Consider the following 27644-nt stretch of genomic DNA (forward strand, 5'->3'; position numbering starts at 1 on the left):
TCCTGATACCCCTCCCCATGCTGCTGGTGCTTGGGGAATACAGGGTGGGCTCAGGGCAGCACCAGGAGGGATGGAGGAGGGAATTCACCCCTGCCAGAGCTGACTTCTGACCCTGGCTTCTGAAGAGCAAATTTGGGATGCTAAAGGCATCAGGTGACAGCTTGCCCCATTTCCCACCAGCAGGCACAGCTCAGGAGAGCTTTGTCCTGCTGCAAATTGCTTGAGCGAAACAGGATGGGAGTAGACAAGATCCTCCCTGTCCTTTGGAAAGAGAGTGCGCAGCAGCTCACCTTTTTTCATCTTTCAAGAGGCTCTTCAAAGGTTTCTGCACAAAGAACCCAAACTTTTAGATCTCGTTTGCTTCCCTGGCAGCCCTGCAATATGGAAGGGTTGGCAAGGCAGGAACTTTCCTCCCAAGGAAGTTAGCACACCAGGAGGGCAGGATCATAGGATGGAGCAGAAACTGGGAACTGGAGCAGAGGAGGGATGGAGGGAAGCAGAAAAGAAGAGGTAGAGGGGGGGAAATACATCAAGGAATTCCCCAGCCCAGCTGGCCACAGCCAGAAAAGCCTTGTTCCTCCATGCAGGGCCCAGCACCATTCAGGTGGATGAACTGGTTTCTCACAGGGCAAGACACTGAGGCACGAAGGTCTGTGATATGCCACAGGATCCAAAAAAAGGGAAGCCTGTGCCAGGGTTACACTGCAATTAATGATGCCCTAATTGTGCTGGCAGCCCCTGAACCACATCCATGGTCTCTGTCAATTAAACTAGATTATGGAATGATCCTTGCTAATTATATATTATTATCTAGCAAGCAGTTATCTCCCTATAAAGGGTGCTCCTATAATGGACAAACACTGTTCCTTCTAGCACAGCCAGCCCCAATGGCAAATAAAAAAAGAAAAAGCCAAAACCATTTCTGCTGTGGCCAATATTTTGCCTAAGCTGAAATTTTCACATTGCAAACACACTCTGCACTCCTGTCCCAGATGGAGGGAGGAAGAGGAGGGCTGTAACATGCAGAACCAGCTGGAGACAGGAGGCAGAGTCAAATCTGCAGCCCTCCCAACCTGCTGCAGAGGCATGACTGTAAGCTCAAAATCCAGCTGTGAACTCTCCCATCCATCATGAAGCAAATCCCCCACTCAGCCTCCACACACCAAAATCCCCATGAGCAGGGGAGGAGGACCTTGCTGTCCTTGGGGCTGTGATGACCGGGAAACAGAGTTTAAAATAAGCTGGGAAAACAGCTCCCGGTAAATGCCGTCATTGCATATTTAATTGTCCATATGCTTGATCCATTATGTTTTCCCAGATGGCTGGGCTGCTTGACTAGTGCCTCTTCAACTGTGCCACCACAGCCAGGGTCTCCAGTGACTACCTCAGTCCCCAAGGTAGAGACACCCCCATGGTAGGATCTGTGTCACTATGACCAGGGTCTCCAGTGGGTACCTAGATCCCCAAAGTAGACACACCCCTGGAGCAGGCTGGCATTGCCCACCTGAGCAGGCAGGATTAGCTGCAGCTTCCCCCAAGCTGTGACGGACCGAGGACTGTTGTGTTGGGACATTGGTAAGTCCATCACTGTGCTGGGAGGGAAGAGGGGGAGCTGATGGTACCTAATGGTGGGCACTGGGGGCTCCTCCCCAACACCAACCTGTCCTCAGTCCATCACCAGCGGCTCAGGGGAAGCTGCCAAGTGGCCTCTTGCTGCCCCTGTGGTTTTATTCTCCCAAACAGAGCCAGTGGCCAGGGCACCTACCTTTTGATGGGCTGGCAGTGCCCACGAGGCATCACCTCCTCCAACTTCCCACTGCTGTTCCAGATGCAGTATCGGGTGCACAGGCAGTGAGCGCTGTCCTTCCCAGCACAGACCCCTTCTCACCCACCAAACCACCCATGCCAAGGTCCTGAGGAGCTGTAACTGGCTTGGTGGAAAAGTGGCTGGTAGCCTCCTGGTCTTAAACACCAATCCTCAAGAAAACCAACCCAAGGAGCAGCAAACCTGCTCGTGCTCCAGCCCACAAACTGCCCTTGTGCTCACCCCAGGGCCAGTCCCTGCTAGAATTAACCATAAAGGTTAGAGGAGAGGCTGCAAGATTAGGGAAGCCCGGCCAGCTTCATTCCTGGCATTCTTGGGGAAGGGAAAAATCTCCAGAGCAACCCCTGCTGTGGTGCTGCTCAGCCTCACACCGGGTGACTCCAGGGGGACATCAGAGCAGTGATACCAGCTCAGAGAAAGTTGGCACCTATCCTGCATCCCACTCCTTCCAAGCCCCACAGCTCTGGGGCCATCAGGGACACTGATCCAGACTGGGTTCAGCTGCAGGGTTGGATCCAGCTGTGCTGAGTTTGCAGCCTCAGCAAAACCCTCCCACCAGCTCCTCTGGGCTGCTCACGGTCATCACAGTTGCACCTGAATGGAGCTGCTCCAGGTGTGGTGGAATTTTCCAGGGCTTCCAGATCCTCCTGTTGTGGATCATGACACCATGTGCTTGCTGGGCCCCCCAGTGGGATGGCCAGTCCTGCCCAGTGCCCCAGGGCCGAGGGAGCAGGGTCTCATGCCAGCAGCAGTGCCCATTTTGGGGCACTTCCACCCTTGTGGCATTTGTCCAACTCAGCAGCACAAAAGCACAGCCCCCTTCAGCACACCCCACCAGGGTGACACATCAGGAAAACCTTCTGGTAAACAGAGAAAACATGGAAAGCATGGCTGGGATTTTTCGGATATTTTAGCTCAGCTTCTCTCCGGTAGGAGCAATTCCCCCAGGGAAGGAGAGGGATAAACGAATTGATCTCCTGGGGGCTCTTCCAGTCCTGTTTTCTGTGATCTACAATTTTCCAACAGTTCTGCACTGGATTTGCACTCAGACATTCGCAGGGGGATAACGGAGGCTCTCCCTCCCGCACAACAGCAAAGCCTTTGTCTGCTCTGGAGAGACGCGACTCCGTGTCCATAAGCAAAGCCAGGAAATGGGGCGGCTGCATCCAGCCCGGCACAATCGAGTCATCATGCTCTAAATAAATAATCAGATGAGTAACAGGAGCACTGCCTGTGCCCGCTGCTCTCCCGCTTGCTCGGGAAGCACCAGGCACACTATGGAGGGAAACTGAGGCCTGCTGTGTGAGGACCACAGTCACGGTGGAGGGAAGGACTGCTGGTGATGGATTCCTGATGTCTCTGCCCCTCATCTGAGAGGCTTTTACATGAGAAGAAGGGTTTGTTTCACAAAGTGACCTGGACAGTCCCTCTCTCCTGGCTGTGTGCTTGTGTTGTCCCCCTCCCCAGCCAGGGCACTACGTCAGGGAAGAGGTGGTTTAACAGGGAATGTCAGTGAGCAAATTCCTGCAGAGCAGGGAGAGACTGGATGCCTAAACCTAATAGAAAAAATCAGAGCCTGAGAGACGGCAGAGGATGACTGGAGGCTGAGAAGGGCTGGTGTTCAGCAAGTATCAGAGGCTTTTCTTGCTCCAAGTGGGATGACTGGCTTGAGTGGTTTGCTGCTGGTGGCAGCTGCAACTGCAGCTGCAAATGCTGTCAGAAGCAAGATGGGAAAAATCTCTTGTAAACATTCAAGCTGCATTAATAGCCCCATCCATGAGCCCCTGGATAATGCTCTGCAGGGCCGTGGGTGCTGAGGATCCCCTTGGCTCAGGGAGCAGAGCTGTTCCCACAGCACCAGTCCTGCATCCACAGGGGTGTGTGCAGGTGAGTGCTGTGCCCAGGGGTGCGCAGGCAGCTTTGAACTGGAACCAGAGCTCACCCTGGGGTGAGCACAGCCATGGTCCCTTCTGCTGTTGGACCCTGGTCCAACTCCTTATTTGAGTGCAATACCAACAGCTACCCCATACAGCCTTTTTTCCTGCAAATCGCAGGGTACTGAAGGCTCCAGATGGACAAGGAGGTGCCTGTCCTGCAGGCAAGGGCTGGATGCTGCTGGGTGCTGAGGGCTCCCCTCTAGGCACAAGCGGCTGTAACATTTACCTATTTCAGCAAAATCTGGGTCACCAAGAAGATTAATTATATTTTCAAGTTTTCTTCAGTTGTCAAATCTTGTAACTGTGGTCTCAAGCTGACAGTTCTATACCCAGCAATTAACCAGCAGCAAGGCTCTGTAGGCGGCGGGGGGGGGGGGTGGGTCTGGCCTTGTTTTCCATCTACATACACAACAGGCTCTCAAAACATTGTCTTATGGAGCTTAATGGGGCTGGCAAATATTTCCTTCGGAAATCTTGCATTTGGTTACATGTTGCACCAACAAACACCAAATCAATTCTAAGGAAGGCTCCTTCTTAGGAGGCGTGCACAGATTTGTGCCTTCTTCCCGCCCCAGACACCCTCTCAGGCATCCACAGGCTTGTGCAATCCAGGAGGAGAAGCTGCTCAAGCCTCATCCTTTTCCTTTGCTGCTGCTTCCCCTGATGCCCTGATGTATAGAACTGTTCCAGAGGGAAGCAGGACATCGGTCAGGGTAGCCTTTCACTGATGGGAGTATCCTATCAGTCCCTGCTAAGTGCTGGATTCAGCAGCAAGAAGGGTTTGCTGTGCTGTGCAATGTTTTTCAGGGATACCCAGTCCCCTCCTTAGGATGCATTCACGTTTGGAGACAACAACAAAAAAATGGCTCCTGGATTACGCACTGCCCTCAAGCTCCATTTTTTGTCCCTAATTAACCATGCTGGGACATTTTAAGATCTCTCCCTGCACTGCAGTGTGTTTTACACAGGCTGGAGTGGGGGTGGCCCCTACACAGGCTCCCAGGGCTGTGTGCACCCTGCTTCCACAGAAAGATTTTATGTGGCTTTGCCATATGCTGGCTCTGACCCACACCAGGATGAACACAGGCTGTTCTGTGACAGCCACTCCCACTGTGATGCTGAAGGGGAATGTCCTTTGTGTTGGGATGGCACAAGAGGCAGGCAGGGGCTATTCAGCCATCCATCAGGGCTCATGGTGAGGATCCCCAGTTTTCTGGAGGGACAGGTGACCACAGGACTCTTCTTGCTCTGGGGTTGCTAAGCTCACCGTCTGCAGGGACTAAGGGGGGAGGTCTGGTGTCACTGAGGTCCCAGGGCAGCTAGCCCCTCCTGCCAAGGCCATCTTTACAGGATTACAAAAGCCTCCACACTCCAGCATCTCAGGCTCCATGGCACCACAGCCTGCCAAGCCACAGGAGGATTCACTCATGTTTTCAGACCTCAGGAGCGAGGCTGGTACAGAGTTCACAGCAGTGGGTACCTCAATATGCTGGAAAGGAGGAAAACACAGAGGAGAGGAGAGGAAGATTGTTCTCTTCCCCTCCAGCTGCTGGTGGCTGAGGTGCTCATAGTGAGTCCTGAGAGAAGGTGAGACAATATGCGAAGATCAAATGAGCTCCAGGGCATGGCAAATTCATCTTATCACATCACCCACAGACGTCCAGAAACGCCACCTGGGAGCATCTACACGAGCTGCATCTGTACGTGCCAGGTGGAGATACCTACAACACAGCTCCATGGTCCCCCCCCAAGCATGGGTGGGAGCGTGGAGAACATTTGTTCAGAATACAGCTATATTTGGGGATGGTTTGTACCTTCAAGAATTCAGCAAGAAATAATTGACAGGATGATTTGCAGCCATCGGCAAACAACGCTACTTTCCTGAAAGCAGCAGCACTAGAGGGAAAACAAATTGAAGCAGGTGCGGGAAGAGTTAGGGAGCGCAAGAATTGCATTCCTGAGCCAAATGGACAGATTGAGACAGAGGAAAACAAATTGGGAAGGGAAACGGCTGCCTATTGCCTGAATTTTTCAGGAGGTGGAGGTTGGGTTCAGGCTCAGTTTCAGGGCCTGTGAGCTGTGCCTCTGTTCAGGTAGCTGTGTTAGTTCTCAGCCTGTGCTGAGGGCTAATTCTGGGGTATGCTTTTGCCCTGGGCAGGACTGGGATTGCAAGCCCTGGAAATCTGGAAAGCAGCATCCTACAGAAGTACCAGCCCCACTACTGCGATGACCATGAGGAGCCCGGCCAGAATGCAGATGCTGATGAAGACAATGTCACTGGTGTCCTGGCTCTTGATTTCATGGGCATCCACTGCTTCCCCCTCCCAGTGCTGGGCATCCACCAGGTTTTCTGCCTGGCTGAGCCTGGAGGGGTCAGGGCCAGCAATGAGGGTCACCGAGGCTTCCTTCCTCTTTGGCTCACACTGCACCTCGTACTGGTGGATGTCCTCCTGGTCACCCACTGAAAAATCGATGTAGAGGGTGCTGACGATGACGGATGTGTTGTTGCGTCTCTGCAAGACAAGGGTCACAGCTCATCAGGGCTTTGTGCAGCTCCTCTTCACAGGGGTTTGAAGGGACTGGCCATGAATCGGACGGGTATCAGCTGGGAAGATGTGAGAGGGACTGGGAATGCCTCTCTGCAGCCAGTACAGCAGCACAGGGTTAACCATCTACCCAGCCTGCTTTAAAGAAGGGTTTGCCGACCGCTTACCTGGGATTCGGTGCCACAGGTGTCGAACCTGGTGTGTATTTTAAAGTTCCTGCCAACCACCCGGGCTGCACAGGAGGGGGTCCCCAAATAAATCCTATTCCTCTCCAGCTGGGCCAGAGACTGCACGGGGATCTGGATGTGGAAGTCTGTCCTGGTGCAGCTGACGTTCATGGGCACAACTGCTGGAACAGAAAACACATGTGGAACTCATGATGAGTTTTCAGGAAAAAAGGAGCTACACCAGAAATTCAGAAAGCAATATCAGTGTTTTAGTCCTGTCCCATGCCAAGGGGACACACGGATGGCTCCCAGGCACTGCCCTGCTTTCTGCCCCAGGGAGAGACCTTACCATCAACCCTCTTGAACCTCATCCTCCTTCCCAGGTCTCTGAGTGACACACAAGTGCCACTACAGGCTACATCATCATGCTGTCACTGCCACTCTCCATCACTGCAAATCCAGTGAGACATTTGAGTTGGTGCCCAGGACCAGACCACACGAGCTTTGTGGATGGCTTGCTGTGGGCACAGGGCTCCCCTGCATCCTACAACACTCCTGCAAGAGATGCTCTACAGGGACAAAATGGAGGGGATGTCTCTCAGAGGGACCCCACGCCCACCCTGGAGCGATGCAGCTGCTTGGCTGCCCCTAGGAAAGGGTGAGCTGGGTCCATGGCCCCAGTGGATGGCCCAGCCCAGATCCTCCTGTCACAAGCATCATCAGCCCTCCACTGCTCTCAGAATGCTGGTTTTGAGGGGGAGCTGGTGAAGAGAGTGCACAGAAGGAGCTGCTGTTGAGCTGTCCAGGATGCTGAGAGAGAGCAAGGCAATGGTGATCCCAGCCTCTCTCTATTACTATCCCTCTGGCATCGTATTTGGCCCCTCTGGCTGCAGAAAGCATCCACACAGAGAAAGAAGCAGGGAGGAAAAACGCCCCCCTCTTTAAAGTGAATCCATGCTCAGCTTGAACCAACCACTTGGGCACTATGAATTATTGAATTATTCCAGCTCCTTCTGAATCTGGGAAGATGCAATAAAATCAATACAAAAAAATAGTGTGACTTTGCTTCACTTAGTGCATTATAAAACCATTAGAATATTTACCAAATAACTAAAGTGCATTAGATCAAGAAGAGGAGAAAGTGGATCCTCTATCCTGCCGTGAGGGCTTTCATTCAAATGGCCATAAATCACACAAGCCCAGCCCAAGCCATGCCCTTCTGTGGGCCCAAAAGGAAAATATCTGCATGGCTGAAGGGCTGTGGATGTGGAGGCTGAGGTGCCTCTGGGGGCTCCCGAGGAAGCTGGTGGTGGGGAGAGGCCAGTGTGTCCAGTGGGAGCAGCCACTATCCTGGCAGTGCTGGCAGCTCGATGTGCCACACAGGAACCTAATCACAAGCAGATGCTGGAATCCCCAGGCAAACACAGCCAGCACCCTCAGCTTTATGAAGAGAGGCTCAGTTTCACGTCCAAGCTTTTGTCCTCCCCTAACCCGCATCTGAACGATGTGTGTACCAGTGGATGCAGAAACCTTGGGCAACTGGGAGAAGTCACATCCCTCTTTGTGATGGGACACACCCCACTCTTCACTAGCACCCCATCTATGTGTCTGCAGCCTCCTCCGTTGGGAGCAGGGTTTCTCCATGACCAGACACAGCGAGGCCAAGATTCTCTCCCTGCACACTGCTGTAAAACAGTGAGAAATAAGGACAAGGATGTCCTGCTGTGCACACTACTGCCCTGCTCCATGTTCAGCATGTCTATCCCTCCAGATGCTGCAGAGGCTCAGGACAAAACTCCACCCCATTTCTTACTCCTACAGCCACACCCCCCAAAATCCTTTCTGCTGCACTGGAAATGAAGAATGATTTTGCAGCTGAGGGATAAAAGCTAATAAACCCAGGGCCAGCCCCCGCAGCCCCTGTGCTGCCAGTCCAGAAGTGCTGCTCTGGCTCCAGCCCTCCGGCGAGGCTGCCCCTGGCTGAATCATCCCTGACCTGCAGGTCAGCTCAGATGTAATTATCTTGAAATACAACAAACGCCATCAATTTGCTGGTGTTTGAGGTGCAAAGGTTGGCAGATGGAGGAGGAAGGTTACACACCGCTCCACCCACCAGCTGTGGATGTGCCAGTTGGGACATGGGGCATATGCCAGGCAGGGCTGGCTGGGTGGATTTGGGAATGCTGTGCCCTGGGGGTCCTGTCCTCCTTTGCTGCTGCCAGTGGAGGAGGGGGCATGGTCTATGTCTGCCTGCTCAGCCGGGTGCTGATGGGGCTGGAGCATCCTGAGGAGCAGGAACAAGGTTGTGATACTTGAGCTGGTCACCTGCCCTAGGGCTTTGGTTCCCTAAAAAAACACGTGGTTTTTTTCCCCTGAGGGAAGACCAGGAGCATGGCAGTGGCAGAGACACAGGAATCTGAAGCTGGAGAGCATCTCCTGAATACCAAACACAACATGGAGCATGTGTGTCTTGCACTCTGTGGGAGCTGGAGCTCGCTCATCATGTCTTCCTCCACCACAACCCTAAGGAGCCATGGTCTCTGCTCCTGCAGACAGGAACCTTCACTGCACAGTCCTTCCGCACAGGAAATTGCGCGGTCTGGGGAATGTTCTGATGTAACTAAAGCACTGAGGAGCACCTGAGTGAGACCTTACCTCCCACGTAGGCGATGGAGAAGCCCCTCTTGGCTGTGTTGCGGTCAGTGTGGAGGACCAGGAGCAGCTGGTTGCTGTGGGAGGTGACGGGTGCCAGGCTCTCCCGCCCGCACCACCGGCCCAGCAGGGATCCATTCTCGGTGCCACCATCGAAGGCAGACAGGTGATCATAGTCACAGCCACCCGTCAGGCTGCTCCGGCCCTCCAGCTCCATGTCCAGGAAGAACACCTTGACCCGGTAGCCTGTGGGCAGATGGATGCTCCACTGGCACTTGAGGTTGTTGGGGTAGAAGCTGGGGTACTGTGGGCTAGAGAAATTCCCTTTGATAGCAGTGAACACCTCCTGGCACTCTCCTGCTCAGGGAAAAAGAGGAAGGGAAAATCAAAAGCAGACCCAAAACCCCCTGTGTGCGGATAAGCTGATGGGGAAACAATCACTTGTTTCATTGCCCTTCACCTCACTGCTCCCCAGCCTCGTGTTTGGCTGATGGACAGCCAGCAGTTTTGGGGTATGGAAACTCCCAAAGTGGCCAAAGTCCTGCAGGAGCACATGGGAAAAGCCACGTTCCCAGGAAATGGCATGAGCAAGGGAGAAAGGTGATTCTTGCTCAAGAGAAGGACAGCTCAGGGCCCGGGAAAGCTGCAATGATGCCATTTGCATTGTGTGGTGGTTTACACTTCACACCATCATCTCACAGGTTCTCACCATAGTGATCCCCTCCACTATCCTCTCCCTGGTGCAGGAGGGAGAGAATCACCATCCCTAAGTCCTTCCCACTGCCCCACCACCCAGACACCCCTGCACCTACCTGAGTAGAAATGGGCCTTGAAGCCCCTGCCACCGATGTTGAAGTCCGACTTGAAGATCACAAGGAGGTGTGGGGTGGAGGAGACAGTGCGGGGTGGGCGGGTGCTGCCGCAGTAGCGTCCCAGGCGGGGGGCAGTGACAGTGGGGCCATCAAAAAGGGCCACATAGTCAAAGCTGCAGCCCTGGCCCCCCTCCATCTGGAAGTCAGCAAACACCAGGGTGAGGGGGCCACCGCCACTGGTCCCCCCGATGCTCCAGCGGCACTCGGCATCGTTGGGGTAGCTCTCGGGGTAGCGGGGGCTGGTGATCTCCCCAGACAGCCCCGTCAGCTGCCCGCCACAGGCATCTGCAAGGAGGCACAGGCGATGAAGACAGTGGGACAGGATGGATGGACAGATGCTCCGCCACCACCATCCCTCCCTGATACCTTTCTGGTAGGCAGCGGCGAAGCCGTGCTTGGCCACGTGTCGGTCGGAGCGGAAGACGACAGCCATGACGTGCCAGGCGGAGGAGAAGGGTGGCGGGGGGCTGTGGCCACAGAAGGTGCCCAGGAGGTTGCCCCGGTCGCGGGCAGCCCCGTTGTAGACCTGGAGGTAGTCGTAGGCACAGGCATCGTGGTACTCCAGCTCGAAGTGGCTGAAGGAAAGCAGGACGGAGGAGCCCTCGGCCACCACGATGAGCCACGTGCACTCCGTCTCGTAGGGATATAGCCCCGGGAAGTTGGGACTGGAGAAATTGCCAGAGGGTGCTGAAAGCACTCCCCCACATTTGATGCCTGTGGGACACAGAGGTGAATGTGATGTTCCCTTTCCAGGGGAAGACTAAAAGAACGGAGATGGGACACAACACTGGCTCCATCCTACCATCAGCACTACCAAAACACCAGCACCCTGCCGACCTTCACTGGGCTTGGCCACCCCCTCTCCTTGGAGGACACGTGCCCTCCATCACCTTTCATCCCTCCATGCGATCCCTTTTCCCCATACTGCCCCACTGTGTGGCTGCAGCAGGGCTGCCCTTGAGCTTATCCTGCCAGTGACAGCATGGTGTCCCCACCTATTTATGGCTGAGAAGAAGGAAGTAGAGAGTGAGTTTTAACGGCTCAGAGGTTCCAGGTTCTCTGGTGCCCTAGCTGCCCAGCCCTTCAGCTTCGTGCTTCCCACTGACCATCCTCCCTCCATATAACGGAGGTATCAGTGAATTTGAGCTGGGAGAAACAGGGGTGAAGGGCTCGATGCACTGAACAATGAGTTATGCATGTAGGGATCGATTTCCTAATGAAATCTTTATACTGAGACATGGTTATTATAAAATAAGGCTGGGAAGGGGGCGACTGTCACCTGCCCCCGGGTCTGATTAGGGCTGGGGTGAAGAGGCTGATATAGTGGGCACATACATCATGTCTGGGAGGGACGCAGACCCTGTGTAGCCCTCGGGAGACACGTGTGGGTTCCCAAACAAGGCTGGGCACTCACTGCCATCAATCTGGGCCAAGTGTATTGCAAATCAATAGTCAGCCAGTGCACATTGCTTTTCATCATGCTCGCTGGCACGGTGACCTCCCAGCGAGGGGGGGTCCTGCAGATGTGTGGGATGCAGCACCGTGTGTGTGTGTGTGTGTGTGTGTGTGTGTGTCTGCCCAGATCTAAAATCAACTTGCTAATTGCTGGGGATAGGCAATGAAGTAATACAGGGGTGGTACTAAAGAAATAATGTTGTTGAAATAAATACCCAAGAGGGGAGCCTGTGGGAGAGGCAGGTAGCCATGTTGCAGACAGATGGATGGATTAAGGGTTGGGAGCCTTTGGGGTGCTCAGGGAAGCCCAGGTGGGAGGTGAGGTGGCCACTCAGGAGCATGTGCACTAGAGTCAGGGATGAGGTTTGGTTTCTGATGCAGTCCTTCTGTAAGAAAGGCCCTGCTGTTTTGGGGAGAGGGATTGCTCTGCCCACCCCACCCCCCAAAATAATGCGTCAACTGCTAACCCTGTCCTGCAATCTGAGGGGCATTTTATACAGAGAGGTTTATTCCATGCCTGTCACATACACACACATACATATATTCACATTTAAATGTAAATGTATACGTGTGTGTATATAAACGTATATGTTTATATAGGCAAGTGAACTCCAGAAGTTAACAAACCCTTCACCAAAACACCTGCACATCACAACAGGACAATTCCTACCTGCAATCCTCAGTAAGATCAGTGTGACGCAGAACACCAAGCACAGAGCAGTGTCCCGCACTTGCTGCTGCACACAGTGACTCCAGATCCCAGACCCCAGCTCCTGGCCCTGACCAAGGAGCTGAGCCAGCCCTCTCCCTGAGAGAGAGCTGGAACCCGCTCGCACCCCAGAGCCGCTGTGGCACCCGCAAACAGCCCTCTCCTCCTCAGGGACCATGGATGCCCGCCTGGCCCCGAGGTTCCCACTGGGAGCTGGGACCAGGTTCTTACCTCTGCTGGGAGCATCCCCGAGAGCCCCGCAAAGCACGGCCAGTGCTGCCAGGTATCCCACCCCTGTGCTCCCCATCCTCCAGCAGGAAAACCTCCCCTCACCGGCACCCGAGCATCCTTTTGGAGCTGTCTATTTGGAAGGAAAAAAATAAATAAAGGGAGAAATAAATAAAAAGCAGGAGGACTGTAGAATTAATAGCAGAATGAATAATTCATCGCTTGTTTGAATTAAGAGCAGTAAGGTAACTTGATCTATTCCTCCCTTCCTTCACTCAGTTTTAATGATCTGGATCAAATGTCCCAAGGATTTACACTATACCAGATACCTTGTCAATACACTATATTTAGAAGAGATATTAATGTTTCAGATATGGTGTATAACGGCAATAAGTCTGGGCTGACAATATGCCCTTAAGGGGCCATGAAAATAATTTAGTTTGCCAGGCAAGCCAGCAAACCAAAATGGGAATTTCAGACTTACCGCGGAAAAGCACCTCAGGAATTAACATGATTTATACTGCGGCACCCACTGCACAAAGCCAGCTGGTGGTAAAGGCTAGAGAAACAGGGAATGGGATTTAAACGCGGCCGCGTCTCCGCGCCGGCTGCCAGGTCAGCATCCCTGCAGCGGGAGTCCAGGCTCAGCGGGATGCTCAGCCCAGGAAAGCGGCAGTCGTGAGCACTAAAGATAGCAAATCCCACCTCCCCCGAGGAAGATTAGAGATGAATTGTGACTCATGGGCAAAAAAACATCGATTATTACAGAACCTGCTAAGGCCTTGGAGAATTGCCACGTTCTTCCATGCCGGCTCACACTCCTTGTCACCCAGGGTTTTGGGTGCACTCAGCTGAAGGTAGTCAGGGCTTAGGGTTTGGTGGGAAAGATGTGCTCCTTGTGCTGCACCACATCAGCTGGAGAACCCCAAACCCAGCAGCGGCTCAGTTACTTCCCTCACGCCCTGGAGAGAAAAGACTTTCCTGCTGCCACAGCCCACACCCAGATGAATGCCAGGAAACAAAATCCCACAAGGACCTCCTGGCATGAGGGACCTGTGCTAAAAAAGTCACCTTCAAAGCAGCAGGGAAAGAAGCAGCGAGTATCTCTAAATCTCAGGCAGGAGACAAGTTGCATTTATTAATTAAGCAATGAGGATCGATGCCTGAGACATTTCCTGTGGATTAATGATGGGCTGGGAGGAGCTGATGGCCTGAGGTGCAGCTAAGGACCATTAACACCAACTGGTCATGAATCCCCAGGAAATGCTCCATGCCAAGGTCATTAAGTGCCTGCATATATTTATGGGGAATAATAACAACAGTAATATTTGTACAGGCTCTCTCTCCACTGCCTGGTCTCACTGGAGCCATGCCAAGGGCTGCTGCGAACATTGGGGCATCCCAGCCAGGAGCCCTCTGTCCTAAGCCCAGCTGAGGTGGAGAACTCTGGGTTCTGCCCTGGGGTGTCTGTCCTGGGGCACTGGGCATTACTTCACCCTACCAGGACTAAGGGCACATTGGAATAAGGAGGTGCAGGGCAGCCCTCCCTGTTCCCAGGTACTGTGTGAAGCTCCTGCTCCAGTGCAGGCTCTGGGAGATGCTGCGATGCTGTCGCGTATCCTGCTGACCTCCCATGGACACTGCAGAGCTTAATTAGCTGCTTCCCTAATGGCTTGGAGAGGAGGTCTGTCCCTGTGCCTTGTGAAACACGTGTGGAGCCATGCAGCAAAGAGGCAGGAGAGATCTGGCACCGCAGCCCCTCCTGGATGTTTCCATTGCCACAACCCTGGCTCAGTCAGGAGGAGTCCCAGCCATGATCCTCTGGGCTAGGGTACAGTGTGCTCCCTGACTTCTCCATCGCTGCACTGCAGAGCAACATGTTCATCCTGACTGCATCCACCTCCAGCAACAGCCACTGCCCTCCAGCCTTTCCACCACTGGCCTGAGCAACGGGGCACATCCCAACACAGAGCCAGCATCCAGGGAACCGGTACCTACAGAGCTACTCCTCTCCATCCCTCCAGCTGGCCATAACCCCAGGAGATGGTGTCACTGAAAATCGGTGACAATGAGGGGGTCAGGGCTGTGCAGCACAGCAGCTGTGCCCCCCTCCCAGGAGACGGCATCCATCAACCACCGGCACATTCACCCTTCTCCTGACCTGGAGATGGCCATTCCCAGGCTGGGCCTCAGCCCAGGCAACCTACTTGTCAGCTGCAGAGCCAGGCAGGAGCGGGAGGCAGGGGGAGAGTGAGAGGCAGCAGGGAAGCAGACAGAGGAGCCAGGCATGGAGGTCTGGCTGGAGGTTCTCCGGATCAGCCCAGGGTATTTTGCTCCAACCAGACACGGTGGGTGATTTCAAGGTGTGCCATATTGAGGCTGCCTTTGTTCCTCTGTGGGCAAATTTATAAATCGTGAGTCAAAAAGGCATTTGATTCATTTAAACAGAAAGGACGTGATCAGGACTGTAAGACTTCAGAGAAGATCAAAGGTTTAAAAACAGTCCCCAGGAGAAACAGGAATTATTTAGGCAGGAAATAATGAGATGAAATTAAAAGAGTATTTAGGCTGCACATGAGGAAGAAGAAAGGAAGCAAAGCGAAGCCCCTCTTCCCAGCACAGCACTGCATGGGCAGCAGGGGCTTCCTAGAGGGCAGTCAGAGACCAGGGGCATCCCACCAGCATTCCCCTGCCTGCCAGGAGAGGCAGGATGTGAGCCCCTGCCCTGTCCAGGCATTGGTCACCCACCACTGCAGGGAGCTCTCGCACCTCATGCTCCACAGATCCCCCAGTCACAGATCAGCGCTTTCCCCATGAAACTGACACCATGGGGTGGTTCCAGGCCTCCAGAAGAAAGGAAACCTGTCAGCTTCCCTTGGCAGGGAAAATCCTGCCCGAGAGCCTTTCCACTCTGTGTCTCTGCCTTTGCAGGGTTCCACGCCAAGGTCTGAAAGGGGTTGTCCCCATGGTGGATGGCTGGGACGAGGGGACTCCCTTGAGGGCCAGCCTGAGAAACAACAAAAGGCAGGAGGGGGAAGGGAGAGAAGGGTAGAAAATAGAGAACAAAGTGCCTAGGGGCAATTTAAAGGCTCCTTCAAGTCCCTACTTCCAAGGACATGGAGAATGTCTCGCAAAGACCCCTGTCCCCTCCGGCACAGGCAGCACCTCCTCCTGCTCGGCCGCAGCCGCCGTTGCAGGATCGCATCCCGCAGCACTCACAGCTTGCTCCGTCTCTCACCACCCTCCCTTGGAGCCACGAACAAAGACGGGAGCGGCGCGGCAGAACGGCCGGACCAGCTGGGGAGGGTTTAACCATCGTGGCCCATATGTGCTGAAATACCCAGACATATTGGGGTTGTGTTTAAAGGAACACTCCCAGCTTTCTCGCAGAAAGCCGTCGCTTTTCCAAAGCGAGCGTCAAGTTTTACCTCGGGCCTTTGCAAAAAGGCTGGGTGGGTTGTTAGCAAAATCTAAAAAAGATAAAACATTTAAAGCAAGAGGTATATAAGCAAGGTTTTTGAGTACTTAATATCTGACAAAAATATTTTTTCCATTTTCCTAGCCAAGCCCAAAGTAGGGAAATCGACTGGAGAAAGCATCTCCTTATTTTATCAGCCCCATGCTGTGCAGAAGCATCTCCACTATGCAGTAACTTGCAGTGGCCGAAGCACAGCTTGGATTGGAGCTGAGAGCTTGTCTTGGACCGACCATGGACAACTTCCCTGGCTCAGCCCTTCCTCCAAGGAAGTGAACATAAAAGCTGCAGCTACACTTCATTAATTCCAGGCATTTGGTAACTGGAGACAAATCTCAGCAATGCAAGAGGAACTTACATTCCCTCCCAACGCGTGAATCAGAGCCACCACTTCAGTGCACACTGCTTATTTTGTGTAACAAACTACAGCTCCTTTGTGTAAGGTGTAGTATTAGATACAGGTACAAAATGAGGCGTGAATGATAATGCAACATCACCTGGCACAACTACAATACAGGATGGACTGGGAATGAACAGAAAAACACAAAGGTGTGCAGAAAGGTTGTATTTCCAGGCATTGATAGTAAACACAGTGATCTAAGAAGGTAAAAGAGTAGACAGCACATACCTTGGAGGGAAAGCAGAAGCATTTTGGACTAAAAGAGGAGGATGGGGAGCAGGTGCCCAGGCTGGGGGCTGTGCCAGGCTGCCTTCCTTTAGGCAGGTCCTTGGCTCTGCTCTCTAACCCCAGAGGAGCATGCCAGCAGAACCCCCGAAGCTTTCACTCCTCAAGTGGTGCTCCTGTGTGCTTAGGGAACCCCCTTGGGCACCTATGAGAGTCCTGTGACAAAAACAAACAGCTGTTTATTTGAAGAGAGGTTCAATTTAATGAGCCAGGGCTATGGCACAACACTTAGGGGACACGGAGAGCAAACAACCATCCTCCCTGACAAGTAGCAGCCACAACCTAGCTGTGTTCTCAGTTTTAGGACACATTCTTTGTCTTCCCAGTCAGTATTTCAAGGGTTAAGGACAGGGCAGGTAATGCAGGCTATGCCAGGGCAGGAGCTTAGCCTGCTAAGTCCTCACTGGGCATCACTATCCATCCTTATGGACAGTTTTTCCATATATGGTTGGAAAGGCTTTTGAGAGAAAAGCAGTGCCACCTTCTCTGTATTAGTGTATAATGGGGCAACTGAGGCACAGAGAGGTTGGAGTGACTCGCCTGACATCACCCAGCACATGACAGAACCAAAATGAAGCCCACAGACTCCAGACTGCCAGGCTAGTGCTCTGCCCTTGGCTTCTCCCTGAGGATGACATCTCTCCTCTGGACATCTAAGAGGGCACAATACCACTGCAGAGTAACATGGATTGCAATGCAAGTCACTGGTCCTCATTTTAGAGCAGAGCTGTACGTAGATGATTTTTAGTAACCCCCCCTTAGGAGATCTCTCTCTTAAAAATTGCACTTGAAGGCTTCCATTAAAATTACCACACTGTTCCCTGAGGTGTGGGTGGCACACCTTGTAGAAGCCACTCTGGAATGGCACCCATTCCTTAAAACACTCAATAATGAGACTCATACTGGAGACAAATAGTTGATCCAAAGGCCTATGAAGGTGGATGTCCAAGGAAGTCAGTCTACAGAGCTGACCCATTTTGTGCAATGTCTGCAGAGAAACAAGGACGTCCGACGCTCCTGACCCTCAAGGTTCCTGAGGTCAGGAATATCCAGCTAAAAGACAAAACAGGAATTTTCTTCAATTCCTGCTGCTTTCAAGTATCTAGTCATATCTTCATTGAATGCAGAAGAGCCGCAGATTAATACAAATGGCCTTCTTCGACAGGAATTTATTATTGTCTTCATCAAGTCTTCATTGAGACGACCAGTATATGTGTTTTCTTGATAGCTCCGAGGAAGTTTCTCCAATGAAGTTTCCTGAAAAGGCAAAAGGCTCGCAGTGTGTCATGTTAAAAAGGACAACTGATTGCTTACAGCCAAATCTCCCTCCTCTCCTCAGAATACTGCATAGGATGTTTTCACCCTTGTGACACCATCTGGGTAGCACTGACCCTAACTGAGAGCTGCATTCATTTTCCACAGCCCAGATGAAATCTCTCCCTGGCCACTTTCTCAGGAGGGACTAAACAAAACCAGAGTATAATTATCACTAATAAATGCTGCAGAACCCTCTCCCTTGAGAACCACCTCCCAGTGCACCTTCCTTATTCCCAAATCCTAGATCCCAAGTCTATTCCCCTCTATTGCCTCTCCCATTCCCAAGTCTCTTTGAGTCCCATCTCCCTTGCCCAAAACTGAAAGAATCTAGCTCTGCTCCAAACACACCTCTGATCCCATGAGAAGTGTTTAGATCCCGTGGCATTAGAGCCAGTGGGGACTCCCCCCCTGCTATTAATCAGGAGGTGCTCAGATGTGGTGGTGACAGGTAGCAGAGTGAAATACAGACACAGACAGATATATAATCCCACGAGGGAGGATGCACGAGCCAGCCCTGGACTACCACAAACCTGCTAAGAGAAGAGGAGAAGGGGAGAGATGCACACACAGGGCAGACAGTGTTGACAGGGGTCAGGTGGGTTTCTTGCCCTTTGCTGATTGAATTTCAAGACCTCCTCATGCTCTTGAGACAGCACTCAAGAGTTTAAATACCCTGAAAAGGGTATTAAGCCATGTCACCAGAGACAATTATGGTTATGCTCCTCCAGAGGAGCTGAGGGGGTGCCCAAGTCACCAGTACTTTCCCCTTTACCACATCTCAACTTGCCGAGGCCACATGTGGAACAGAATGTAAGAGCCAGTTCCACTGTGAGAGATACAAAAAATGATTCATCCGAGAAACTAAAAATGCACTGGGATTCATTCCCTTAGCATAAATAATTCTTTCTACATCCTCCCTGCAATGAATCCTCATTTCTGACGGAAATAATTTTTAACCACCAAATCCACCCAGAACACAGGCAACTTTGGGACCAAATGGAAATGAAAACTCTGCTCAAAATGTAAGACCACTGAGAGGTATGTCCTCATCCCATGAATGTGGCATAAAAGTAATTTTACAGAGGGGTAAACAACTTTTAGAAGTTTAAAAATGGGTCAGCGAGGAAAAATAATTGCTGGGAAGTTGGTGGTAGCATACCAGAAAAAGAGAGCTCTAGCCATAAGCAATGATGGAGGATAAGGACAGATGCAGGCATTGGCATTAGGAAAGAAAAAAATAGTTTATTTGCTGTTTAGGTGCAGCAACAATTGTTTGAAGTGGGGGGAATAATGAACAGTGGCTATAAAAAAGCAAAAAAACTGAATAGCTCCCAAGGAAGCAGAGAGGGACAAGCAGTGATGGCCACCTCCCTGAAATTCTCCAGACCAGTAGCACTGTAAATACACATAACAGGTTTAACCACAGCAGCCACTGGATCACAAAATAGCCTGGATGACTTAGAAAGAATTAAGATCATGCTCAGGGAAAAGTGAAGGAGGCAGAGGCTCACCCAGCACACAGAACCCTCACATGAACCTCACATGCCCATTTATTTACCTGGCTTAGGACATAAAATATTCTGATGTTCCAGTATCGAGCCAGATCCTGCAGAAGAGGTTTCAAATAAATTTTGTCAAAGGTAGGGAAGCAGCCAACAAGAGTTACAAAGGTTTCATCCTCTTCATCATCTGTTATGGACTGGAGGATGGGAAGCATTGGTGCAAGGCCAGTGCCAGAAGCCAGCATGAGGAGTTCTCCATGCTAACAACAGAACAGAGAATTCGGAATGAGCTGTGGTGGCTGGAAATCGATGTGCTTATGGTCAGTTCCTCCTTGCTGCCACACTGGTAAAGGGTCCCTTGAGAGACAACATATCAGAAGGTCATGCACTGGTAAATTCAAATCTCAGAACGTATTTTTCTGCAAAGGATTACAGATAGTACTTCCAGGGTTTATATCTCAAATTTAGTGAAGCTGGATTTTACCCAAATATAATAATTTATCCTAACTCTAGCCTTGATTTCAAATAATTTATGTTTCAGTTTCAATTCTGCAGTACATTTTGCTCACCCGCTGTGTGTTTTCTCCCACTGGAAATGCTCCCTTGTTTGTCTTGGATGCTGCAAAGTACAATCCTGAAGGACCCCTGGAGGAAATGGGTTCTTCTCCATCCTTATCTACGTGTCCTCCTGGTGCATTATCTCAATTATTTTTTCAGAGTAGCACACAGAGCTTTCCACCTTCAAGGGAGGACATTCACTCTACTTGGAATAGATGGGATGTTCAGGCAGTAAGGTGTTGTGTATAAGAGAACAGAAGGTTCCCAGCACTTTCCCAAGCTGCCAGCCAGTGCGCACCAGTGCTAGAACTGGGACTTAAGCCCCTCAGAGGCTGCTTGTGTTCTGTTTTGACTTGGCATTTTATTGTGAATGGATCTGATTTGCCTGGATCAGAGTCCTGAGCAAGTAGAGATAAACAAAAATTTTATTATAAAACTAAAAGTCAACCTATGTTGTAATTCCTAAATAATAAACAGTTTTTCACAGCAAGTTGTTTTAAAGATTGCTCAGGTGCTTTGCAAACTGCATGTACACAGATCATGCACCACAGCATCACAGAATATTCTGAGTTGGAAGAGACCCACATGGATCCTCACAGTCCGACTCCTGGTCCTGCACAGAAGTCCACTTCTAGGCAAGACTGCTATGTTCTGTCCCAAATGATTATCTGGAAGTTTTTAAAAAGAGAAGGAAACAGTAACCTAAACTAGCAAGGAGAGTCTTTCAGGAAGCAGGACACCATATGCATAGAGCTCAGCTACTCAGATTTTACAGCTTTACTTTGGGGGGGGTGGGGGCGGGAGGAAGGAAGCCAAAAAACCCACAAGGTTTGGGGATCTTAATGACCAGTGTTTCAGTTTTGCTCCTCATTTGAAAGGTCAGAATTAAGTAACCACATTAGTATGTGTGAGAAGCCTCCCCCTGAAACTGGATCTGCCTTCCTTTGCAGCCAGCCTGGTATCGGCAGGTGGGATCAGCGTTTGTGGAGTGGCTGAGTGACCTGACACCTCACTGGAGCTGCTGTAGTTCAGGGAATACCCAAGAGAGAAGAAGATTAACACCTCCCCTTTGCTCACCCAAGAGAGAAGAAGATTAACACCTTCCCTTCACTCCTGCTCAGTGACAAAACAGTGATGTGGGTCAAACCAGGCAAAAACAGATCCACGCTCATTGCTGGTGGAAAGTAAGTTCCCTTTGTAAAGCACATCAGGAATTTCTAATGCAAACGATGAACACAGAGCCTTGCTAATATTTTCCAGTCTCCCATCTACCTCCCTCTCCTCTTCCTCCTTAAATATTCTGCAGTTCAATAAGGTGTACATGCTCCAACTGACTGCTAATGCCGTAGCACTGTACAGTAACCCAGAAAGTCCCTAAAATAATAATGAAAACAGCAATCAAATTGATATCTTCCCTTTAGAGTACTGAACAAATCTGTCTGCCACAAGGTGAAGCATCCTGTGTCTCTTAAGGAACTAACCTTATTAGGTCGGTATGGGAACCCTCCAAACGGCCCACGCCAAAAGACCACGTCTCCTTTTTTCCACGTTTTTATGTATTGTGACATCAGCCCAGCTTCATAGCACTAATAAAAAACATTGCACAAAAGAAAAGAATAATTATACTCAGTTGGAAAGTTTCCCAGCTTAAAGTCAATTATAAAGTTATCTACATTTAAACAAAAAGGGGACAAAAAAACATTTTGTGTGTTTAAAAAGAAAGACTTTTCTGTTTAAAAAATAACTCAGAGTTATACCCAAAACAAAGACATTTAAATTAAATCATATTGGATCCACTCCAGCTTGACTATAATGTAAACACAAGACCCTCTCATGCAGTCTGAATTTCCAAAAGTGGAAAAAGCTTATCAGAGTTCTTGCTTACAAAGCACACAGAGAAGAGTGTCTTGAATGCAAAGCACAGTCCAGGCCTTCAAGCGTTCTCCAAATCTCGGGGTTTGGGGTCTGGAAATGCCCTCTGGGTACCGTTAGTTATACAAACACTGCATAGCTCTTGCTTTATTTCAGTCTCTCAGATGCTGTGCTGATACAATTAGTGACTCAAAGCCAGGTTTCTCATTTGTAAAACTCTCGTTTTCAGAACAGATCATCTGGATGCTAAGGGATGCCTCCACGTTTTCAAAAGAATATGTTAATGTTGGCCTCATGGAAGAAAAACATTAGCAAAAAAAAACTGCCTTACTTTCTACCAGGCACAAACAATATTATCCAGGCTGTTGCCTGCAGGAATGCTGATCTCACTCCTGACTGATGAGAAAGGGTTGGTGCTTGTTAGAAACAGAGAAGGGAGGAGAGGCTGGAAAACGAAGGGTTCATCCAAGGAATCTTGTTGCTATCTGCCATATGTACATCCATGCCCCGTATGTATGACCACTTTATGATTAAATAGAACAAATGTGAGCCAAAGAGCAGCCATGGTTCGGGATGTGGCTGGAAAACAAGGACTGGTCCAAACAGCAAGAGCAGGAAAGCCCAACAGCTGCGGCTCACAAGTGGTCTGGTGCAGAGGTGATGCCCCAGATAAGCCTGGGGAAGAGCAACACAACCAGAGGTCAAAAGATGGGATGTGATATAAGCCTTTGACAACTCCAGCCCACACAAAAACAGAGTATTTTGGGGTATTTTCTGCACACAAACTGGAGAGAAGCCCAGCTCCACGCCCCAGTGCCTTGGCTGGCCACCAAGCTGCACTGCAGGCAAACGAAACTGGTAAACCACAAAGCAGCTCAGAAAGAGTGAGCATGTGCTTGTGCTTGCAAGCAGTGTTAGCTAATAAAGAACACAGACGCTCCTCCCCTCCTAACACCTCACTTAAACCTGAAGAACTATTAGCACCAGTTGCTACAGTCAAAAGGTAAATTAAACACACATCCAGGCTCTGAGTTACTGTCAGAAACATTTTATGTTCAGAGGGCTCAGGCAGGTGCTAAGTCTCACACAAGGAGTGTGCAGTTGCATCAAAGGAGCATGTTTTATACCTCCCTTCTCCATACACACATGGAAACTCAAGGCAAGGGCAGAAAAGTCAGCCCCACTTACTGCCTATTCCCAAAGGACCATAGTAATGGAAACTAAAACAATCCTTCTTTCACCAAAATTATTTCCAAAAAAATTGAAGTGAGAAGTGATTGAGTGGGTTTAAAACCCAATTTTTCTAAATAAAAAGAAAAAAAAAAAAAAGTATCTCCTGGGGGAAAACTTCTACACCCAGTTTTACATGGAGAGAAACCTTAACATTATAAAATCACTCAAAAAGAGGGTTATGCTCTGTAAATGGCAACTCCCTCACTCTTAACTGTAGTATCACAAATGCAATGCTATAATAACAGGAGAGAGAAGTGTTTGAACAGTGCTTGGCTTGCTTAGTAATAATAATAATAATATAGTACTTTCCAAAATTGCCTGAATAGTGTGAAATATACCACAGCCTACAGAGTGAGTTATAAAAATGGCTGCTTTACACTGGGTGTTACCAACCTCTTTTGTCACTGCCAGAGAATAACTACAGCTCCTTTTGGGATGAAAGGTTCTATATAAAGGAAAGGTATCATTACAATCATTACTATTATTATTGAAATGCAAAACCTGTGAGTAATGAGCCGCTATACATGAAATTTCAGTCATCCTGTGAATGTATCCTATTAATGCAACTCAAATGTAATACTTCTCTCCCCTACCACTCACCAATTGCCACAAGAATGAGGAAATGACCCTCCCACAGGTGTCCTACAGCAGCTGTTCACTTCTCTAAAGAACAGGGTTTGTATTTGAACGTACAGAGCATAATAAACCCCAAAAACGTGAAATCCTGGAAGACAGGCAGAGGACAAGTGGTCATCCTCTGCAAGCCACCTGGGTTACCCAGCCCTCTGAATTTCATACCTGTACTGAAGTCTGTGTCTGCCCTGAGGAATCGCTAGTGTCACACAAATACAGTATTGGAAAAATGTTCTTCCAATCAATATTTGCCACACAAAGTAATAATTTATGAGGGCCCTTCAGGCTTTATTCAAACCTCCTGTAAAATAATTTTGAACTCAAGCAACATTTTGTGGTAACCTCCAGAAGAGCCAGAACACTTGTCCCAGTCAGGGCTCTGCCATCCCATCCACCCTGACAGATGCAGGCTGTGTCCATGGGACACCCTTCTTCCCATGGAGACCCTCTCACACACCAGGAACAGTTCTCTAGAGCCCTGCCCACACACCAGGAACAGCTGCTCCCTGTTCCACTGTCTGTCTATATTTTTAAACAAACTGACCTTTTTTTCTGTGGGGTGTTCCTTGGAGTCAGATACAGTGGGAAGGATAAGGGCTGGACAAACACTTCCCAAAATCAGTGGTTCAATTGGGCTGATAACTGGGTGTGACTTCAAAGACAGACTGAAAAGGCAAAATGAAATGAAGGAAGCTGAACTGGTACCTCTTTCCACCTTGTTGACTGCTGGGCACCCAAGAGGTTCTCCCAAGTGCTTAACAGGGCTTCTGCTGCAAAGCCCTTGGCTTGTGTGTCACCTTTCTCTGCTTTCAGTTTTGTGGGAAAAAACGCAATTTTTATCAGCAAAGCACAACCGCTTCAAAACAACACAGAAAGAGTCCATGAGGGATTTGAGAGAGTCTCACTCCAAGTGCTGCCAGCATGCTTGGTTCCTAGAGAAAACACAGTCCCCAGCAGCTTAAACTCTACTCCATATTGTCCAGGCTTACTTACTTTAATTAGAACTTCAAAGTAACCTTCTGCATTCCCAGGGCTGATCGGAGTATAGGCTCGCTGGACCTCCAAACCATTCACTATTCCCCTGAGAAGAGAAAGAGGAACGCACGGTGACTTGGGCCATTGGGGATTAGCAAACTCCTGCAGCTCTCTGAGGAGACAGGGCAGGCAGCAGGTCCTCTTCCCAGTGGCCCAGCCTGTGCACAGGTGCAAAACACTTCCCTGCCACAGGTAAAAATCCAGGGGGGAACAAAATGGCTTAAAGGCACCTTTTGTTTTCCCAGGGGTGGCCCCAACTGTACCACATACAGCTGTGGGACACATCCCTAGAAGGGTGTTTGAGCCACTTTGTGAGAAATGGCTGAATGCACAAGAGTGGCAAAGGGGAGAGAAAACACTTCCGTGGTTAAGTCTGCTGTTCCCTTTGAGCTGGGGTCACTTTCTGTGTCCAGTCAGCATCTGGTAATTAAATAACAAAAACCAGGGCACAGCCTTGACCTGAGGTCTTGTCAATATAGACCGTATTTTCCTGTAAATCTTATAGAATATATCCACCCTGCTCTGACCATGAGAATTGATTGAAGTGACCAAACCTTTTTCTCTGCTGCCTGATGAGACAGGGCTGGAAGGAGGAGCACGTGCTGGCAGCAGAAACCAGCTGCACACATCAGCTCTTAACCTACTAGTAACGTCAACAGAGGCAGATCAATGGCATCATAACAGGACTTTTCCTATCTGGCAATGATCACCACAGATGGCTGAGAAACAGAAACTTTCCCCAAGTGGCCCCTTTCCGGCAAGCAATAAACTACACAGGAGGGTTGTTTTGCTAGAAGTCAGTCAGGCAATGCCTGGGCAATGGGGTTACACCCTGGGTGCTGAGTTATCCCAAGGTACAGAGCTCTTGGGAAAGTGCAGCTCATTGTCTTCATTCCAACACGATGGAGTAAATCATCTGTTGTAACATCTACTCTTTGGGTCTTTTTTTCTGCAAATGGATTTTCTTAATCACACCTAGTTCTTTCTGACCCACTGATGCAAGGATAATGCTGAAGAAAACTACAGCTTTGGAATGGTTTTTACCATGGAATTAGTAGAGCCAGCGAGCTCACGAGCTCTTTTCATCTGTGTCGTTGTGGAGGTACAGAAATCATGATTTGCCTGCTATGAAGCCTTTGTCTATTGACAAACCCCTACATATTAGGTTACATAATGCAGGCTGTTTAACTAGCACACAGAACAATACCTTAACACGATATGTTGTCCTAAACTCAATTGCAAGCTGCTGTTTCCCGGTAATTCAAATTTGTACTGGTAGGTGTCCTCTGTCAGCTGCTCCACCGAGCTCACGCTGAACGCAGTGAATGTATCTGGATTCAGCACTGAATTACTGCTCTGCAAGAACAACAATAAATAATTACTTGGTTAGATGGTGTCTTTTATGATTTCATTCTTCTCTGGAAGCAAACGTGCGTGCTAATTTAGCGCCCAAGATACTCAGGACGTGTATTAAACGCTGAGGCCCAGCGCAAATTCCAGCTCTCTGCTGATTCATTATCGTGTTCTGCAGTGTGCACTTTGGGATCTTGCATTTCCCCACCACCACCACCTTCTTTTTAAATTACATTTTTTTTACACCTTACCAGCAAGGTCATCCTATTATGACTCACTGCAATCATTTTCCCATGTCTAAAAACAAACAGAAATAATTCTGCTAAAAGTGCCAAGCACTGCTTTGGGGGCAACTTTGCAACCTACTGATGGCCACAGCAAACAGGAAATATTGTCAGTTGTTTCAGCTGATCTTTTTTGCTTGACCCAGCATAGTTAATCTTATGTAAAAGGGCACTGACAAGCTTCAAATTACACTCTGAAGACAACTGCTCCACCACACACAACACAGTTTTTTTCAGCCTCAATATATGAGCCAAAAAAAAAAATATAAGGAAAAGATGAAAAAGGTGAGGAAAACAGAGCTTCTCCGAGGAAACTCTGAGCGGAGAAGCTGCAGATTCAGGGCTGTAATGCGACACCAGGGAGAACTCGACACTTGGAAAATCACATTACAGCAGGGAGAGAGCAGCCAAGGGGGAGGGTGAAGCAGAGTTTGGGGAATTGCATTTACAGCCATCTCTTAAGGCACCACTTGAACCTACTGCTGCATCCCTCGCCCATCACCACAAGCCCAGACCCTAACAAGTACGATCAAAGCACAGGCTCCAGGATGTGATGGAGGTCAATCGACCTGCTCCCTCTTTTCCGTGAGAAGGCTTTTGTCTTGCTTTGCTTTGGCCCTCTCCCATTGTGCAAGCTCCTTCTCGTACAGGTCGTAGATGCAGGGTTTGCAGCCGCCGCCGCAGCACTGGGATGGAGAAGGTTCCTGGGGTCTGAGAGCCAGCCAGTCCTCCTCGTTGCCACTCATTGCCTGCAAAACACAAGCCCTGCACCAAAACCAGCACAATGAAGACCGGCAAGTGCTGATCAGCCAGCCAGAAGGACTGACAAAAATCCCTCTTGAGTATTGTCCACGTGTATCTCAGGGAAAACTGAAAACCTGGAGCTGATCTGTGCTTGAAACACCCCACTTTTGTTTGAGCGCTCATTGCCTCGGCACTGTCCAGTGCAGGAATGCCAGACATCACAGCCAGCAGCCCAGAGCTGCACAGACCCTTAGTCCAGCCTCAGGCCCTCCTCCCCAGCCTGGCTGCCCAGCCAAAGCCACACTCTTTAATCCTGCTTGCTCTGCCGTGGTGATTTCCTACAAAAGAGTAGCTTGGTCACCCAGAGCAGAAACGTCTTAAAAATCTGCAGCTCAGTCCATGAGAACGGGTGACAAACCCAACCACCAAGACAATGGGTAACAAACCCAACCACTACAAGTGGCCTGAGTTGTGCAGCTTTGGAAGAGGGGGAAGGGCAATGAGCTGAGAGCTGGGTTTACAGCCAAGAGACTTGAGGCAGTCGGGGCAAAGTCTCAGGCAA

The 27644-nt window shown here is 50.0% G+C and overlaps 2 protein-coding genes across 5 annotated transcripts; both read right to left on the reverse strand.

Moving 5' to 3' along the window:
- Positions 1 to 4136: 4136 nt before the first annotated feature.
- Positions 4137 to 16550, reverse strand: CDCP2 (CUB domain containing protein 2). Of its 3 annotated transcripts, none has more exons than XM_050307261.1 (7): positions 16495 to 16550; positions 12395 to 12524; positions 10366 to 10713; positions 9940 to 10284; positions 9131 to 9484; positions 6476 to 6654; positions 4137 to 6275 (listed from the first exon to the last, which is right to left on the reverse strand). In XM_050307261.1, the coding sequence occupies exons 2-7, from the start codon at positions 12468 to 12470 to the stop codon at positions 5961 to 5963; spliced, it is 1617 nt and encodes a 538-aa protein (XP_050163218.1). In that variant the 5' UTR covers positions 12471 to 12524; positions 16495 to 16550; the 3' UTR covers positions 4137 to 5960. The 3 variants fall into 3 exon arrangements, with proteins under 3 accessions (XP_050163218.1, XP_050163219.1, XP_050163220.1); XM_050307262.1 differs by lacking the exon at positions 16495 to 16550 and adding an exon at positions 13163 to 13607; XM_050307263.1 differs by lacking the exon at positions 16495 to 16550 and adding an exon at positions 12876 to 12894.
- LOC126635759 (NADH-cytochrome b5 reductase-like) lies at positions 16417 to 27583 on the reverse strand. Of its 2 annotated transcripts, none has more exons than XM_050307265.1 (6): positions 26908 to 27583; positions 25909 to 26057; positions 24660 to 24747; positions 21410 to 21514; positions 19427 to 19474; positions 16417 to 17808 (listed from the first exon to the last, which is right to left on the reverse strand). In XM_050307265.1, the coding sequence occupies exons 1-6, from the start codon at positions 27082 to 27084 to the stop codon at positions 17605 to 17607; spliced, it is 771 nt and encodes a 256-aa protein (XP_050163222.1). In that variant the 5' UTR covers positions 27085 to 27583; the 3' UTR covers positions 16417 to 17604. The 2 variants fall into 2 exon arrangements, with proteins under 2 accessions (XP_050163222.1, XP_050163221.1); XM_050307264.1 differs by having other exon boundaries at positions 19427 to 19630.
- Positions 27584 to 27644: the final 61 nt, after the last annotated feature.

This window comes from Myiozetetes cayanensis, unplaced genomic scaffold (genome assembly GCF_022539395.1).
Source record: "Myiozetetes cayanensis isolate MyiCay16 unplaced genomic scaffold, myiCay2020 scf12, whole genome shotgun sequence".
NCBI lineage: Eukaryota > Metazoa > Chordata > Aves > Passeriformes > Tyrannidae > Myiozetetes > Myiozetetes cayanensis.

What these genes read in the sequence shown, in the direction of transcription:
- CDCP2 (XM_050307261.1), bottom strand. Translation starts at nt 12,470, where the DNA reads ATGGGGAGCACAGGGGTGGGATACCTGGCAGCACTGGCCGTGCTTTGC. An exon ending in CAAGGCCCATTTCTACTCAG is followed by an intron (nt 9,485 to 9,939) that starts GTAGGTGCAGGG and finishes TTCCCTGAGCAG; the next exon opens with GAGAGTGCCAGGAGGTGTTC. An exon ending in CTCCATCGCCTACGTGGGAG is followed by an intron (nt 6,655 to 9,130) that starts GTAAGGTCTCAC and finishes CTGTTCCAGCAG; the next exon opens with TTGTGCCCATGAACGTCAGC.
- LOC126635759 (XM_050307264.1), bottom strand. Translation starts at nt 27,084, where the DNA reads ATGAGTGGCAACGAGGAGGACTGGCTGGCTCTCAGACCCCAGGAACCT. An exon ending in TCACGGAAAAGAGGGAGCAG is followed by an intron (nt 26,058 to 26,907) that starts GTCGATTGACCT and finishes TTGTTCTTGCAG; the next exon opens with AGCAGTAATTCAGTGCTGAA. An exon ending in TATTTTATGTCCTAAGCCAG is followed by an intron (nt 17,809 to 19,426) that starts GTAAATAAATGG and finishes TTGCCTTTTCAG; the next exon opens with GAAACTTCATTGGAGAAACT.